The 17,912-nt window shown below is 33.8% G+C and overlaps 4 protein-coding genes across 10 annotated transcripts in view; 2 read left to right on the top strand and 2 right to left on the bottom strand.

The window, feature by feature from the left end:
* Positions 1–3,032: 3,032 nt before the first annotated feature.
* On the bottom strand, positions 3,033–7,487 carry LOC123864813. 3 transcript variants are annotated; one of them, XM_045905514.1, is made up of 6 exons: positions 7,348–7,487; positions 7,007–7,217; positions 6,347–6,736; positions 5,575–5,761; positions 4,414–4,791; positions 3,033–4,366 (listed from the first exon to the last, which is right to left on the bottom strand). In XM_045905514.1, exons 3-5 carry the CDS (start codon positions 6,694–6,696, stop codon positions 4,537–4,539), a joined length of 792 nt encoding a protein of 263 aa, XP_045761470.1. In that variant the 5' UTR covers positions 6,697–6,736; positions 7,007–7,217; positions 7,348–7,487; the 3' UTR covers positions 3,033–4,366; positions 4,414–4,536. The 3 variants fall into 3 exon arrangements, with proteins under 3 accessions (XP_045761470.1, XP_045761469.1, XP_045761471.1); XM_045905513.1 differs by lacking the exon at positions 7,007–7,217; XM_045905515.1 differs by lacking the exons at positions 7,007–7,217; positions 7,348–7,487 and adding an exon at positions 7,293–7,311.
* LOC123864810 (protein canopy 4) lies at positions 3,889–14,602 on the top strand. The gene is made up of 3 exons (XM_045905507.1): positions 3,889–3,895; positions 12,390–12,395; positions 12,714–14,602. The coding sequence occupies exon 3, from the start codon at positions 12,765–12,767 to the stop codon at positions 13,656–13,658; it is 894 nt and encodes a 297-aa protein (XP_045761463.1). The 5' UTR covers positions 3,889–3,895; positions 12,390–12,395; positions 12,714–12,764; the 3' UTR covers positions 13,659–14,602.
* On the top strand, positions 8,285–9,973 carry LOC123864820 (N-acetyltransferase 9). Of its 3 annotated transcripts, none has more exons than XM_045905525.1 (4): positions 8,285–8,361; positions 8,610–8,719; positions 9,345–9,428; positions 9,627–9,973. In XM_045905525.1, exons 2-4 carry the CDS (start codon positions 8,623–8,625, stop codon positions 9,965–9,967), a joined length of 522 nt encoding a protein of 173 aa, XP_045761481.1. In that variant the 5' UTR covers positions 8,285–8,361; positions 8,610–8,622; the 3' UTR covers positions 9,968–9,973. The 3 variants fall into 3 exon arrangements, with proteins under 3 accessions (XP_045761481.1, XP_045761479.1, XP_045761480.1); XM_045905523.1 differs by having other exon boundaries at positions 8,322–8,469; XM_045905524.1 differs by lacking the exon at positions 9,345–9,428 and having other exon boundaries at positions 8,322–8,469.
* A 466-nt stretch (positions 14,603–15,068) lies between the features above and the next one.
* Positions 15,069–17,912, bottom strand: part of LOC123864797 (choline-phosphate cytidylyltransferase A-like) — a 28,965-nt gene continuing 26,121 nt past the window's right edge. For 2 of the 3 annotated variants that reach the window (XM_045905478.1, XM_045905479.1), the window contains exons 7-8: positions 17,607–17,671; positions 15,069–16,806 (exon numbers count right to left, since the gene is read on the bottom strand). In XM_045905478.1, coding sequence (XP_045761434.1) covers positions 16,694–16,806; positions 17,607–17,671 — 178 coding nt within the window. In that variant the 3' untranslated portion in view covers positions 15,069–16,693. Of the gene's footprint in view, positions 16,807–17,598; positions 17,672–17,912 lie in introns of all 3 variants that reach the window. The other variant, XM_045905480.1, reaches the window with a different exon arrangement.

The raw sequence follows: 17,912 nt of genomic DNA, 5'->3' as shown, positions 1-17,912 counted from the left end.
TTAACCTTTTTAGGGTATTTGTATGTATCAAAAAAATTTTGGCTGGTTCCTACAACCTAATCAGGTAGGTCAATTTAAAGAAATGAGATGTCATTAGGTTCGTGTTGGTTGTGAGAATGACACTGGGTGGTTGACGCTAGCCACCGAAAAACAAATATTTTTGGGGCAATTTGTTTAAACGGTTTCCTAAACGGTTTTAATAAATGAAGTTTATTTATTGAATAGAGTCATGATTTAGTACTTAAAATGGTATTGTATCTTATTTAAGATGAGATACTACAAATGTGTTATAATTACTCTTATAATTTATTTATTTGATATTATGACTCATTCCAATTTACATCACACCTGTTTTAAAATATTTCGCTGCCCAGTGATGCAAAAAAAAAAAAAAGAATTTATTGTCATGTTTAATTTTTTTTTGGTGCACTTCAATATGCAGCTTAGCAATGTAAACAATTATAGTTTTGCATTGTTGTTACCTTACAAAGAGCTTTAACATCAAACATTAGTAATTTTGATAATTTAAAATTATAGTAAACTAAATATTTTATTATTCACCTTTTGTCTGAATATCGTGCCATGTAAATGTAATTAATATATAATAAATAAATTATTAATATTGTCTATGTAAAAAAATATATGTCAAACTAAAATATTACAAGTTAATTAAATAGACTAAATAAAAACTTTTAATGTTCTATTTTATAATCAAATGCACAGAATTATTGTTAATATTCAATAAACATACACATAATATACTAATAGATCAACTTTTAACTGAATGTTTAAAATGTAATTGTTACATAATATTCGATATATTATAATAATTAATTCAGGCAAAAAAATACTATTTGTTATTTATGTACAAGTACTTTCATAAAAATTATCGATAATATAGTTTTTGACATCCTTATTTAGTTAGAGTAACATTTTTGATAACGTTTTTTCTGTAAATAAAAAATTACTTTGTTGAGAAAATTTTCCAATACAAGTACTAATTTTAAAAACAAGCAAATGTATTTTTTATGATCTATAAAAAGTAGATTAAAGTGTTTAAACTTTCCTCTATATTTACCGCTGTTTAAGTGTATAATAGTATTAATTATACATATTATACACTGTATAACGTATATAAGATATATAAACTCTTATAATTTTAGACTGATTTTAAGTACCTATCGAATTATTGTGAACAAATTAATATACATGAATATTAATAATTATATTTTACTTATTGTAAACTTTTACGTTGTTTTTACGCTATGTTAACCTAATGATTAAATAGGTAAGTAACTTTTTGATATTATTATTATTGAATGCACTCAAACAAGTCGTCCAAGCTGAACACGACGCGTATGTCTGCCTGTGCATTGTACAAGGGTCCTAAAATGACAACTATAGTGCGTTTCATCGAATAGTACCTATGGCGTTATGTTGGCTCCCCTGTCTGTCCAAGTCATTGGCACGATATTTGCATAAGAAGACGCAGATTTTGTTTATTTTCATTTGATTTTCCTGCATGAATGAAATGAAAATCAAATGAAAATAAACAAAATCTGCGTCTTCTCATGCCAATATGGTGCCAATGACCACCCAATAGACAGGGGAGCCAACATAACGCCATAGGTACTATCCGATGAAACGCACAATACAGTGTCGTGATCGTAACTGGCTCTGATTGGTTGACAATCGCTCACTATTGGCTAAATGCATTGTTGCAACAAGAATGCCGTAAATTCAGCCAACCACAACAATATTGGTTGATGCAGATTTTACGGAATCGACCTACAGATCTCAGTCTGGCTCAGTACAGTATATTTTACTCTTTAGTCTATGACCTGCGCAAATCGCCATGGTTGCAACTTCAGATTGGACAACTTTTTTTGCGATCACGGTACCTACATATTTTATTTTTAAAGCATTTTAATTGTTTTAAGTTTACTGTATATTTTGAACTTTAAGTAACTAAGTACTTGTTTACTAAAATTGTCTGAACTTAATACTAAATAACTAGTTAGTATAATAATAAAATATTGATACTTAATGGTCGTTGTTTCTTAAGTTTGTTAGGCCTGAAATCAAAGCCTGAGTAGATAAACTTATAAATGTTTTGTATTGTGGTTATGAAATAAAATATTTTATGTGGTTCTTTTATTGTATTATTTTCTGCCGTATAGCAATATAGTTACCTACGTATAATAAGTAACATTGTTGCTGACTGCTTCTACTTTAGTACGAAGAAATACTAAATATTTTTCTATGCTCAAAGAATTTCTATACCTACTTACTTAAATCTAAACGTAAATATAATTTAAGCCCAGGGACAATTATCTAGCGAAAACACGAAACGGAAAAAAAACTGACGACCTCCCTGGCGCAGTGGTCTCACCAATGGGAGGTCTCGGGTTCGATTCCCGGCAGAGGCAATTCTAAATTGTCTAGTCTGGTGGGAGGCTTCGGCCTCGTGGTAGGTAAGTTATCCTACTGGCAAAGCCGTACCTCCAAGTGATATAGCCCGAGTCCATCTTAGACTACATCATCACTTGTCGAGATCGCAATGACTTCTAATCGAAAGGGCTACTTTTAATCGAAAGCCGCGGAATACTGCGCCCAATTTTCCGCTAGATCAATGTTATGTCGGCGAATGTGAAAGGTATCTAACAGCTGCTGTTTCACTTAGGGTAGATAAAGACATTCCGAAGAAGCCTCCACGCTACCTCGACGTCACCTCCGTGTAGAACAAATGTATGCATTGCAAGTACTCACGCATATGCCAAGGCATCTTGGTAAACATCGAAGAAGCCCGCGGCCGCGTTGTATCGCATTGAGGGTAGGCATATGTAAGTGTGTGTGTGTATTTACATACATTTCACTCTCGGCGACTAGTATAGTAGTATCAATTGATTTTCAATATTATTTCAACATGAGTAGCGAAATAAAAGAAAATGAGTAACATTTATCTTTTATTTAATAAGTAGGTAGGTATATAAAGGAATAAATTACAATAGTTTCATTAAATTACTTATTAATATAATGGACGGCACAATTACATTGACTATAAGTATAAAAAATTGTAAAATTTAAAAATAAATTATTTGTAAAGAACCTAATAGAACATAATATTAAAATAGGTACTTACTAAAAATATGAAGTGATTTCTGTACCTAACTTTATCTAATTGTGAATGTAAATACCTATAATATTTAGTACCTAACGCGGGAAGTAATAATAAATAATTTGTGTATTATTAAGGCATGCTTTTGAGCAGTCTTTGTTGAGGTTTTACCTAATATTATGTAGGTATACTAATGTGTTGCCTTTTAAACTTACCGATAATAGAATAATGTTTTAAGATATTTTTTTTTAAATGGAAGGACTTCAATGCTATTTTAAACTGACTTACTCTTGAACCTTATTCTAATCCTAAATAATTACTCATTCTAAATGCATGTAGCCACTAAGTAATTAGTTCTAACAAACTTTTAGGTACAAAAAATTGTTTATAAAGTTGTGATGATATTAATAATTAAGTATACCTTAAATATAGTTAATAATATAATAAATGCTCCATGTAAAGGAATGTAAAATTCTAAAAATTTGTAAAGAGTGCATTGGTGGGATCTGTAAAGATCTTATGATTTGTATATAAAAATAATATTATGTACCATTTTGTAAAAATGTAAAGGAATAATTTCTGTTTGTCTTTTTAGATATCAAATTGTATAATCATATACCTATAACTCGTAATTTTAAAGTGATTGCTGAAACTCCTTTCGCTTCTTGCAGGTTGTCTCGTAATATTCTATCAGCCTTAGGTACATAAAATATTTCAAAATATGAAATAATTTACCAAGGTCCATTTTAAATGATATTTTGAAATATTATTACCACTGTCTACTATAACATTGTTGGTATGGTAACTTAAACCCATTAAGTACTTAACCAAACAGGAGTGGAGAAGACCTACTCCTCCGCCAAAGGGCATGTCCCAGTTCAATATAGAGTTGATAATGAACCAGCACCAAAATATTCTTTTGTTAAAGAGACATAAATAATTCATACTATAATATTATAAATGCGAAAGTGTGTCTGTCTGTCTGTCTGCTACGTTTTCACGGCCCAACCGCAGAACCAATTTTAAAAATCAAAAAGTTCCTACGGGATTTAAAAGAACCAAAATTCTCAAAGAGACATAAATAATAAATAATGAAATGAAATAATTATTGCATTTTTTTTTAATTTTGGATGGCATCACTAAAATGTCAGTGTATGCAGTCACACTGGTTATAATTTTATAAAATGAGTTGATGAACGAAGTAAAGGTATGGAAGTTGGACTCCTCCTCCATTTTAAGCAAATAAATTTGCTTAAAATAGGTATTCTTTGCTTAAATAGGTATTATTAGGTAAAGTTTGCTAATATTGTTGTGTGGCTCATCTGCCTCCGAAAGTGACAGAATGTTTTGCAAAGAAATTAGTGTGTAGTTCCCCTCTTGTTTGATTGAGTACTTAATGCTTAAAACTATTGGCGCATTTATTTACCGCAGCATGTCAGTACAGCTCTTTCCTTATACGCCCTCAAGGCTGTATGCACAGCAACTACTATCCACAGAAACACTGCAAACCAAGTAGTAATCAATGCAATTTGAAGTGCAATACCAGTGTTGATGAAGTTGCCTCTACGGCTGTTAGGTGCGTCCTTCTGGATATAGTCCATAAAGTCGAAAATCGATTGGCAGGATAAACGGAAGTGGATCGTGGTCGCGTGGTCTCCCGTGGCGTGAAGTTGCTGCAATATTAATTTTATAACTTTAGACTCGATTGTGTGATCCATATGAGATTTCAGATTTGACATCTCACCAATGATATAATCTGAGCGTCGAAACACAATAACGTCATAGTAAAAAGGACTTAATACTCCTTGATTTAAAGTTTAATATTCAGTACCACCAACTGCTGCACAATGTTGCCGCTTGGAGTGCTGGCTGTAGATATATGGACGAATTTGAGCTTTATATAAGACACTTCAGGTCCATTTTACTTTAACGCTGAAGTTATTCGATGCTCGAATTCTATCGAGGTTAGTGAGAAGTAAAATCTCATACTAAGTTCACTGTTTCAAATATTGTCAATAAAGAATATCATCATCATCGTGATCAACCCATCGCCGGCTTACTACTTAATGAGCTCAAGTCTCTCAGAATTTTGGCAGAGTTCACACACCTTTGAGAACATTATGGAGAACTCTCAGGTTTCGTCACGATTTCTTCCTCAGGTTCCTTCACCGTTAAAGCAAGTGATATTAATCCTAAAACGTACATAACTTCGAAAAGTGCTTCCCTGTCCAATTTTTCTTTATTTTTATTTTTATTGTTTCAACTTTCTGGTACAAATAAAAATAAATAAAAATTTATTTTTATAGCGGAGAGGAGATGCGAACAGTCAACCAATCAGATTTTTAAAAGATGACCTGATAATTTTTTCACGTCATCCATTAGGAAACCTATTCATCAGCTGAACATATAATCTCTTCTCCTCTCCGCTTGGGGGATATGGAGCCTTACTCACTTACCCTAACTAAATACCCTCTATACTGAGTACAAGTCTTGAAGAAGCCATCAGTCATGATTGCAGCATGCACAAGGTTGTAAATAGCGAACACAGCCGCTAAGCAGGCGTTTGGTATCCAGCAGAATATCACTCCATCACTCTGGGCGGGCACCCGTGCTCGCGATGTTACTATTATTGATTCCCCTTCACTGAAATAAAAATTCAATGACAAAATTTAATTGAAGACTAGCTGATGCCAGAGTCATACTGTTACAAGCCTAGCCTAGATCACATATTGCTGAATTGCTATGTCTGCATTATTGACATAGCATATGACATGACAATAATAAAATGTTGGGTGCTCTCTCAGGGATTAAATCCGGAACAATGAAATTCATAAAAGAACAAGAGCAACCAACATAGCTCAAAGGGTTAGCAAGCTGAAGTGGGGGATGGGCGGATCATGTCTGTTGCAGAACTGATGGCCGATGGGACAGACATATTCTGGAGTGGAGACCGCGTACCGATAAGCGCAGTGTGGAACAACGATAGGAGGGATTTATTCGCCGTTTTGCACAATAAATCAAAAACTATTATGCATGAAAATTATGTATTAGATTGTACAAATAAAGCCCTTTCATATGATATCCCACTTGGTATAGTCACCTTATTTTGAAATAATTTCAACCGTACAGTTGTTTGCGGCTAATGCACAAATAAACTATAACCGTTTTAGAATTTGTCATAAATTATTATTCAAAGATGCACAAAAATAGGAAAAAAAAATTACATACATTTCTTCAACTGTAGTAGACTTCTCACTTTCATATTTGCCAATATTATTAATGCAAACTCTGTACATATGAAACACAGCCATGACTAGAGCATAAACCAATATTGGCAATGGGGCAAAGATGGTGTACAAGCAGTATGAGTCACGCCCACCATTAAAGTACTGGAATGTACTAACACCATAAAATATGCAGCCACAGTTGGTGTTTTCAAGCCAATTGCCTGGACAGACGTCTAAAGTTTGCCGCCAATGGTTGTAAGGTATGGCCACACATATTGCAGTTGTTACTAGTAAAACTGTCAACAAACTGTAAGCCCAGCAAAGGCGTTTCTCTGTCTCATATTGATTCATTTTGTTAAATTGGTCTTAATTCCTAGCCCTATTGATTTACCTGAAAATTAGATATTGTTTTAAAAATGTTAAGTAGGTATGCCTATTCACCATTCTACTCTAACAGATCACCAGGTGATTTTGCACCTCCTACTAAACTTCTCTTACAGTTATGTTACAATTATTGTATGTGAGTACATTTTAAAATCATGAGAGGTTTCCAATTTTACCTGTTAGCATGGCATGGTTATTATATTGCTTATAATATGTACTTAAATATTACAAAATAAAATAATCACAAAAAACTTTACTCCATGCTAAAAACCCTAACTTTTTTGGTGATGTAAAAGATTCACAGTTTTCGGTCTTTCTCTTTAACTTCTGCTTTAAAAGAGTTAAGTATTCAATAGTAGATTAGGTTTTCACATTGTAATACGTGGTAACTTAGGTTATCAACTTTGTATAGACCTAGAACGCTATTTATTAAACTTATTTCTTCTCAACTTAACAGTTTTACAAACTTCAATATCCCAATTAGTTTACTGAAAGAAGTCTTATATTAGTCTTTATTTCTTAATGATTTAGTATTATATATATTGGTTTTGAAATAATTTTACCGGATTTTTCTAGTCAAATGAAATTAATTCCTAAAGCAAAAATTACAAAACTTACAAGTTTCCTGCCCCCAGTATAAGTTTTTAGGTACATATATTTACAATTACGATAGGTATTAACGATTGTACTCCATTGTACTCTACGAGTGATAACAACACGATAAACAATGATCAAAGAGTATGTATTGTAATCACTAACAAGAGTCAAGACTGAACAAGACCGACAAATGATCACCAATGATGTCAACAAAAGTACTCTGTGATGTAAAAAGTACTCTGTGGTTGCAGATAAAAGGAAGTTGAAGAGAGTGATGGTCTAGACATTAGATTTTTTTTGTTTCCAAACAATCCAAAAGCAAAGAGTATGGAACATGGACGTTTCATAATTATATCTCTATGGTATGGAATCACTACGTCTTACAAAAGAAAAGAAAAATCTCACATAAACAAAAGAAAAAACGTAGTTATTGGGTTCGGCTACATACTTTTTTATCAGCTTACAAAAAGAGTTATATCCAGTGCCATAAAATAAATTAAAAAAAATTTACTCATACGCTTTACAGGGCTAGAATCCAGAGCCGTAAAAGCAGTTAAAAAATATCACTCATTTTTTTTAACTGGCTTTTCCAGCTCTGGGTTTGAGCCCAAAAATTGCCGTTTTTTTTTACTATACGGCTCTGGATTTTAGCCCTTTGAGTCTGAAAATTCTGAAAATGAAAATCACCCACTTTTTTTCTACTGGCTTTACAGCTCTGGTTCAGCCTGAAAGTCTCCAAGCACAGTCTCCAAGCGTTGCTAAACAGTCACCCATTTTTTTTAACGGGTATGGCTCCGAATTCTACCTTTTTCGAGCCTGAATTTAAATCAAAATCACCCAAAACCCAAAACAATAAACACCATAGATCTATTACGACAAAACACCATCACTGACCACAAACTACAGATAAAGATATAACCACAAAGTCCAAACCACTTCGATGGTACCATGAACACAGGCCATAGTCTGTGAACAGTGTTGTGAAATGTGAAGTTTTTTTTTTTTTAGAAGTACCACAAAATCCAATTTGAATTCGTAAGTGTTATGTACTGGGATTTTATTGATCATGAGAATCAATAGTAATTCTCAAATAAAAGGACTAAACGTTGTCTTAGTTCCTTACAGAGATTATCATGTACCAAAGTAAGTAGGCACCTCTTGTTTACCTTCTATGTTTAAAAGTTTTTTACTTTTTGCCTTTCTGCTTAAGTCCCTTCCTATATTTACAAAGTACGCTGTGGTGGTCCCTTCGTAACGGTGAATGATTCATTCAACATCAACAGATATCATGACTGGATGAAGTCTGAAGAGCTTCAAAAATTGACAGCGTCTGAACCGCTTACTTTAGGAGAAGAATATGAAATGCAGAAATCATGGAGAGATGATGAAGATAGTAAGAGTTAATTTATTTTTTAGAATTTTGCACCAAAATGATAGAAATGGAGCTCTTGTGGCGGTCTGTCCTTATGGCATACTTGCTTATTTAAGTAACTACTTTGCTATCAACTTAAACTAAAAGGTGTGGATGATATGTTGATGGCTGACAGAAGGGAATGGAAGAAGACATGTTGTGCCGACCCCACGTAGCGTAGGTTAAGGTCAGGAAGAACACTATGCTATCAACTTGGAAATGTTTAAAAAAAAAAATGCTTGCCCAACCTTATTGAAAATGAAAGAATTCAAATTTGAATAAGGTTACAGGTAACTAGATGAAGTAGGGTAGTATATGAAAGACCTTCAGTTGCACATTCTAAACTAAATTTTTATTTATTTTTAGGAATTTTTATTTATTTATATTATATGAAAGGCCTTCAGTTGCACATTCTAAAATAAATTTTTATTTATTTGTAACTTCTTAAACCCTAAAGGTTGCTAATCGAAAATATCTGAAATGTCTAGAGTTGGTAGATGTTTAGGTATACTTAATATGAACTTTCAAGGGAACATAAAATGTATTTAACTAGCATTGGGTTTAGCTAGCAATATACCTTTATAAAGTTAGTTTTTTTGGTTTTCAGAATGCACTTTTATTATTTTAGACAAAAAAGTTTATGTTGAAAAGAAAAATAAAGTTGGTAAGGAAGAGAATTATTCAGAATTAGGTATGCTATATTCTATTTATTACAATCAAATAAAAACTGCTATTGATATTATCATAAAGAGTAGTAGAGAATCTTTTTTTAAGATAATATATAAGCATCAGTGCTTTGATGAGTCACCCTCCCAATTTTGAAATGAAGACAAACAAAATGTAATAAAGTTAAGAGACTTATAAACAAAATGATTTATTTTCTTTCTAGAGTCAATGATTGGAGACACAAATATATTTATTGTCAATAAAGACACTGCAACTGCAGAAATAGAAATAATGATAGCAGAAAAATTGGCCCGGGGGAAAAAATTTGGTTGGGAGGCAGTTATTTTAATGATGTTATATGGTATAAAATATATTGGTATAAAAAAGTATGAAGCAAAAATATCTCTTGTGAATAATGTAAGTTTAAATATGTTTAAGAAACTGGGTTTTTTGGAACACTCGAAAAGTGAAGTGTTTCAAGAGGTAACATTACAAAAAAATGTATCAGAAGACTGGACTAAATGGTTGCACAGACAGTTTTATTTTGAAATACAAAGTTTATAAAAATATGTATTTTATTCTTATTCACGAATGCGTGAACCTTTGATTAATCAATATTAGATATTTTGTGTTCAGATTTTTATAACAAAAATAGTGCCGGCGCGGCGATGGGTTGATCATGATGATGGCCAGTTACTGAGCTTACATTTCCTCTCAGAATGAGGAGGCCATGGGTGGGGAAGTAAGTTTAAGTGGGCCCAATGGTCCAAATGCCTACTATTGTAATTTTTCATTAAAAATATACTCATACTGCTGATTCATTTTTATTTTGCCACATTAGTCCATTATGCAATCATAAAGTTCTTTACAAAGTATATGAGCTTATGTGATTGTGTTCTATTTACAATGATACGATTTTACAGTGGTATAGTCCTTACAAAATGACTTAGGTAATTCTTGGTCTATGATGACTTCTCACGCACCATTTTAAAGTTTTAACCCCCGACCCAAAAAGAGGGATGTTATAAGTTTGACGTGTTTACTGTCTGGTATCGTAGCTCTTAAACGAATAAACCGTTTTGATTTAGTTTTATTTTTAACTAAAAAAGCTAGAATCCAGATCGGTAAAGCAAAAAAAAGTTGTCTTGTAATGGTGACACGGACAAACCAAAGACCTTACACTCTTACACTTTTAACTAGACTGTGCACCATGGCGAAAAAGCCGGTCCGCATGAGAGGGCTCCCGTTGGTAGTGTGTCCCTTTCTAATTAGGTGACCATGATAAAACAGAACACAGGACATATTGTTTTGTATACTCCGACTTTTAACTAGATTTCGTCTTTTACTAAACTCCAATAAATCTCCTATTTTACACCTAAATAACTGAAAATATTATATACGCATGTACTCGCTACACTGAGTCTATCTGTTTCTCACACAATATTAGGTGAGTGAAATAGCAAGCAGGTTACACCGTTACCCACGTGCGCCGGCAACTTCGGTCGAGCTTACTGCGTACTCATAAGGGTCTGAAGTACTTTTTTCTTCTCTGTACAATATGCTTCATTTGACATACCGTTAATTTGACAACAACCTTACTAACTTTTCACTCCGTATCGAGTCAGTACAAAAAAGCTAGATAATATTATTATTAAATGATTGATATGTCAAATGAACGTCATGCATATTCTAGACGAAAAAAAAGACTAAAATTGCAATAATTATTTAATGAATTGTTTTTATACATTGCATTGTCCTAATATAACCAGGAATTAATTCGTCACATTTAAAATGCGCACTGCAAACAACAGACGATTTTGAGATTTTTCCAGGCACTGCATTTCCCCTCTTCAATTTCTGATTTTCATTCTTCGGAAACCTACAATACAAGAAATATAATGACTAACATAGATTAAGTTTCTGTTACTAACAAAACTTCGAGTCAACTTAAGTTAACATAACATAGTGTAACCTTGTTAGGCAAGTACCTATCCAAAGGTGTGTGCAGAGGTGAATATCACCCACATTACACCAGCTACCTATGTTTAGGACCCGTAAGTAATAGAGGGCAAGTCAAGAGCTTCGCCGTTCGTCGGAAAGTATTTCCAACTTCGAACTAAGATTTTTCTATATTAAAAACTAGCTGCCCGACCCAGCTTCGCCCGGGAATTTCGAATAATATTTTTTATAAAACCATCTCCTGATACTAACAAACACAATAAAAAATGAAATATCCAATTTGGTGCCGTCGATCGGAAGCTAACGCGTACAAACATTTCGGAGATTCATTTTAATCACAATAGTAGATTATTAGATTTTTTTTTTATTTTTTTTTTATTTAGTTTATTATTGTTTATGCCTACTTCTACGAAACTAGAAAAATCTTTGATCCACATAACTCATGGTTAACCTAAAGAATATGATTGTTGTTTTTACTTACCTGTGGAAAGAAAAGCTGCTACCAGGATAAGACTCATTTTCGCACCTGTCACACAACTTGAATTCACCATTTTTCATGAAAAACAAACAGGTTTATTATGAAAATGTACACAATCGCAAATCGAAGTACGAAAATCAACCAAACAACCAAGTAAACAAACCACCATATTGCATTTAGTATTACCAGTCCCAAACATTTAAGTACTACTTTTACTCAATATTAATGGATTATTTTCTTAGTACAACGAGATAATTATTATTCATATAAACTGTAGAAATATTAAAAATGTGTTTCAAAGTTTATGGATTGTTCGTTTTGGTAAATCATAAAAATGCTAAATATAAAATTTTCTACCATTACTACCAAACCCAATAAATTAGTTGAGCTGGCAAGACGTCAGACAAGGACACACTACCCCCGGAAGCCTTCTCACCAGGACCGCTTTTAGATAGCTACCGATCATAATGGAAATAGCTACCCTAATGTAATGTAATAGATCTCATTTTAGCCTAACAAAAATTTTTGGTACACAGTCTAGTTAGTAAGTGTAAGGTCTTTGGGACAAACTTGATTATACTCTTTGGACTAGTTGACATTTTGAGTTTGTCAAATGTCACAGGCTCAAAAGGCTAGAACCCAAACCCGAGAACCAGTTTAAAAAAATTGAGTTTGTCACCATGTTTTTTTTTGTACATGTTTTGTACATTTTTGATTTTGAAATCTTGATTGAATGAAATCGAATTTGAGACGAGTGGAAGTTGGAACAAACAAGAAGTTCAGTTTTATTTTGAAACCTTAAGATTAGGACTTCCTTAACTTTAGTAATTAATTTATGAAAGCGGAGCTCAAGTACAATATATCACATAAAAGTCACCAGTCAAAGCTTTCTATTTATCATTAGAGATTTTAGTGATAGACAATATGTTTTTTGATAAAATAACTTTATTAGTAGTGGTTTGCGCAACTTCCATTCTTTGCAGTCGAGATGTGGAAGTGAAAACCGAAGAAGATTTAGGTGTTAAATACGCAAACCGTTGTGAAGTGTGTAAAGTATTGGCCACGGAGTTGCAAAGCAGACTCGAAGAGACCGGTAAGGTTCACGATGTCATTGAAATAGGATATTCACTCGATGATGTGCAGCCAAAGAAAAAAACTAAATATCAGAAATCTGAGCTGAGATTAATCGAGTCGATAGATGGGGTCTGTGACAGGATTTTGGAGTACAATATACATAAAGAACGTCAGGACAGTACACGGTTTGCAAAGGGTATGAGTCAAACATTTAAAACTCTTCATGGACTCGTTGACAAGGGAGTTAAGGTTGACTTGGGTATTCCTTATGAATTGTGGGACAAGCCGTCTGCTGAAATCACACACATGAAAACACAGTGTGAAAGTCTTTTGGAGGATAATGAAGAAGCGATAGAATATTGGTACTGGAATCTGCAGGGGACTAAGGATTTGAAGCTTCACTTGTGTAGCGATCATGCTTTGAAAGATACTGACAAATCATGCTTGTTTGAAGATGAGAGCTTGAAGGGCGATCATGGCGGAAGTACTGAATCAGAGAATAAGGAAAAGCCAAAACTGAAAGATGCATTGCCCAGATCAGGTAAATTAGAAAACAACAAGCAAAGAAGAGGCGAACAAGGTGATAGTTACTGGACGGAGCCAACAGAGTATGTTAAAAAGCAGTTACAGGAGGAAGAAATGCTTAAAAAGATGACAAATGAAGCTGAAATTAACATACCACTTAAAAATGAAGAAGTGTGGGTTCCAGAAGATGAGCTTGGATCAGAGAGGGAGGAACTTTAAATAGTCCCGTCTTTACCAATAACTGTAAATACTTTTCTGTGATTTAATTCAACTTGAGATAATCTGCAATCATTTTTGATGGATTTTTTAAAGAATTTTATTTTATTCCTAAATGTGTGATGAAATCAATAATTTAAGTTGGAATGTAAGACTATTTAATAATAATTTATAGGTACATTTCTATTGAAGTGTAGACCGTAGAGCTATGTGAACGTTAAGCAATAGACCATGAACACTAATGTTATCATTTCATTTCTTATTCCATATTAATATTTTATTGAAAATGTTAAAGTACTGTCAAGATTTTGACAGCCCTTCAGTTTAAGCTGACTTTGACGAAATTTGGTGCAGAGATAGCTTTTGCCCCGGGGATGAATATAAGCTACCTTAGGTTTTGGAAAAATCAGTTTCCAGGGACTTTTTAAAAACCTAATTCTATATGAATGAAGTCGCTGGTATGAACTATTAGGTACAGCGATAGCTTGCATCCTGTGTACAGACATAGGCTGCATTTTATCCTGGAAAATACAAGTTCCCTTGGGATTTTAAAAACCTGTCAAAGTTGCAGGGTATCATCTTGTTATGTATTCATTGGACTATTTTTGCATGTCTAACCATTGCTCCACTCATCTCCACTTCACTGGAAATTCACCCTAAGTTACTGTGCCCTGTGTATGGTGGATTGCGGAGTGGATTCAAAACATTTGTTTAATGCAATGTTCATTCCGACTGCGCGGTGCACCATCACAGGACACAGATTAAGGTTGCAGACTTACAGATAAAATATTAGTTAAATATAAACTGATGTCTGTATTCTGTAATCAGCATTTAAAATAGTTGTTAAGAGCATAATTTATTGTAATTGATGTATTTGAATGAGAACAATTACTGTTACGTTAAATTCTTACAAGGATTAAAATTGTGCCAGATCAATAAAATACTACTAAAAGAGCAAAAGATTCTAAATTTTATTCTCAAGAAATTACCTACTTAAATTACTTAGTTGATGCCTGTGTTACATGTGCATTAAGGTTTCAAAAATCTTGAGGCAACTGATTTTCTGGGATAAAAGTAGCCCATGTCATTCTCCAGGTTTTTAAATATACCCATACAGAACACCACGTCAACCCGTTCATCTGTTGCAACATAATTGAAGGACAAACCAACAAATAAACACTTTCGCATTTATACCTAATATTATTAGTGATTCCCTGAAGAGGCAATTTCATTGCATATAACTTGTTTATAGTAGTTCACACAAAGTAATTTGTTGTAAGCTTTCCTCCGAGGTTCAAAATATGTGCAGCAAGCACATAGTTTGTCATTTTGGCAGTCTGAACTGTTTTTTTTTTTGTTATATGTATATTGTATAGGGAGAAATGAGAATATGGATATAAAGAAACACACAAGTTTTAAGCACCTCTTTAATCAACTGTCAAAAAGTACTATTCAAATAATATCTTCAATACTTTCTGCACCTAGTATTTTCGGTGCTAACAAAACTGCAGGCATCCTGCATACCTTTTAGATGAGAAATTTACAATAAACATAAAATATAAATAATATGACTAAAACTAATAGGATTAAATACATTCATTCATGTAAACAGACAGACAGACATGCTCAGCCGCAACATCATACTCTTACTTAATAATTTAATACATCAACAGTGACACCTATTCTCTGTGACTTCAAATTATATCACACTAAGAATCTTGAGTCTTAAGATAGACAGTTATTGTTTGAAGATATTTCTTAGATGAGTCAATCTACTCAGGGGTAGTCTATAAAACTTAAATACCTACATGTCAAAATTACGGAGCTAAAGGTACTCATACCCGCATTTCGATTCTACTCTTCAATGACTTTCCTATGTGTATGCATCTTTTTAGTCTTAACTGGCATGTTACTGTCAATTCCGTATAGGATTCTGGTATCGAAAAATTTCAACATCAGGTTACGTTGCGATATAGTAATACCATCATTTACTTGATGCAGGATCGCGTTATCGCGTGTTGTTTGATAATATTGAGAGTGTAATAGGCCCCCAGCATCTATATCACGACATGGTCAAGGCACTTCAGCCAAGATTCTGCTCCAATTTTTTTGATAACTATTAGGTCCCATAAAATTCATTAGTGAATAGTGTGTGTCACAGAGAATCGATGCACTGAACTCACGAAATGCTCGTTGGAGAACGCGTCTCGAACTTCGATGTGATATGGACGTTGTACATCGTATAAAATACTTTGATACACTTCCATACAGTGGCGTAACTATATGCTCCGAGACCGTCAGATTTGAAGGGCCCAAACTACAAAAACTTATCACTCCTATATTTAGCGACAGTCTAAAATCTAGGCCCAGACTATAAAACATCTGAGAGTCTAAGAGGTACCTTTGTCGGTAATGGAAAAGAGCTAACTTAAACCTCCCTCTATTCACGTGTATCCCACCCCAGGTTTCATCTGGCTGTGGACATTTGCCGTTAAAATTCAGACAACTACTAGTTTATCATATTAGATAACGCATATTGACCATTTATAAGCAAATAGTTCATCATGGTGTATTGAAATCGCTCTGATAAGATAAAACAGTAGAGTATGCCCATATATCTGGAAAAATTCTAACAAGTCGAGCGCTTAAAAATAGCCACCTCAGAACATTCGTTAATTAACGGCACACATGGCCACATTCTGTACAAACGTAAATTTACCACGTCCAAAGACAATTTGTTTAACTCTTGTACTCTATAGTACATTCCATTAATATAATGTTATAGTTCATTTATTCAGACAAAATTGCCCTCGAACAAAAATGATCACATGTGCGCGTCAGTATGCACGCTAAGTGCGTGCTTGCGTACTAATTTTTGGCGCGACGTATATTACTTCATAAGTTATGAGATAAGTTTTAAACAGTAACTTTTCTCTTTATTTAGCCAGCCATTCCATTTGCTGTTAGGGCCCCGTTCGCACGCCATCGTTACGCCATTGTCCAATACAGATGCTATCAACTGCAACAGTGGTAAGGGCCTAGAGGTAGGGGCTGGTGTCCTGGTAGTCATCATCGCTGTCGGAGCCGTCGTCCGTCAGCTGGCGCTGTGCGGCCTCTTGCGACTCGCCAAGGCACTCAGAGCTCGATGCATCTGTGACAAATTTTTCTAATCAATTTAAATATAATATGTAATTGTTACATTGATCGCAAAACGAGTAGTCCAATCTGAAGTTGCAACATGGCGGCTTGCGCAGATCATAGACTAGAAGGAAGTAAACAAGAACAGCACAAGCCCGGCCGAGATCTGTCTTTGTACAATGCACATGCATAAGCCATAGACCTCATATTCAGATTGAACTACTTGTTTTGCTTGCGTACTTGTGTGCGCGAATTGGCGCGAAAGAAAACTTTATTAATGCGGGCATTTTCAAAAGTTTAACAGTGCAGTGCTAGACAAGCCGTCGAGCGCTTATGAGCACAAAGAAACCAATATTGTTATCTTTTTTTGTTTAAAATAAGAAATAAATTCTTTCTAAAATAAAAATAAAATTAATAAAATAAAAATAAAATAAAATTATTTCTTTCTTTTAATCAAAAAAATATATGTAATATAATTTTTAAGTTGTTTAATAAAAATGAGTATAAATGTACTTATGTGTACATTCATCGTAAAGCGAAGTTATTAAATATTACTTGGCAAAAGTGTTCACCTATTATCCTTGTCTAGCTGTACAAACTCGCCGTAGCGCGGGTTTACAAACTTCAGCTCGTTTGTAATAACTAATAACCTACTTAGCGCCGTCGTATCGTATGCACTATTGTTATTTTAAGCTGACGATAAACTAAACATCTAAGGTGCATTCTACAAGTAAATAAGCTAGGCGTGTGTCTACTGGTGAGGTGTACCGTGTAACATGAAGCTAAGAAAGCGAGCAATAATTACCCAGTTACCTGCTTGTTGATCCCACAGATCTTCGTATCTTCGCGACTTCGGCGGCGGCGGTGACGCTGACCCTCTGTAACAAAGAGTTTGGAGGTTAATTATACCGTACAAAATAACAGGGATGGTGCTTACTAATCAAATCAGCAACTTTTTCTCAAACGTCAAAACGCTCGCTTACTATGGGAGCTTGTATGAAATACATAGATGTGACGTCATAAACATTGACGTATTGAATTAAATCTTTAATTTTAAGTGGTTAGCAATCTTAAAGCTAAAGTGGACGTGGAGTGAACGAATTTTGGAAGACCCTCTAT

This window comes from Maniola jurtina, chromosome 4, assembly GCF_905333055.1.
Source record: "Maniola jurtina chromosome 4, ilManJurt1.1, whole genome shotgun sequence".
In the NCBI taxonomy this organism is placed as follows: domain Eukaryota; kingdom Metazoa; phylum Arthropoda; class Insecta; order Lepidoptera; family Nymphalidae; genus Maniola; species Maniola jurtina.
This window is presented reverse-complemented; position numbering and strand designations above follow the sequence as displayed.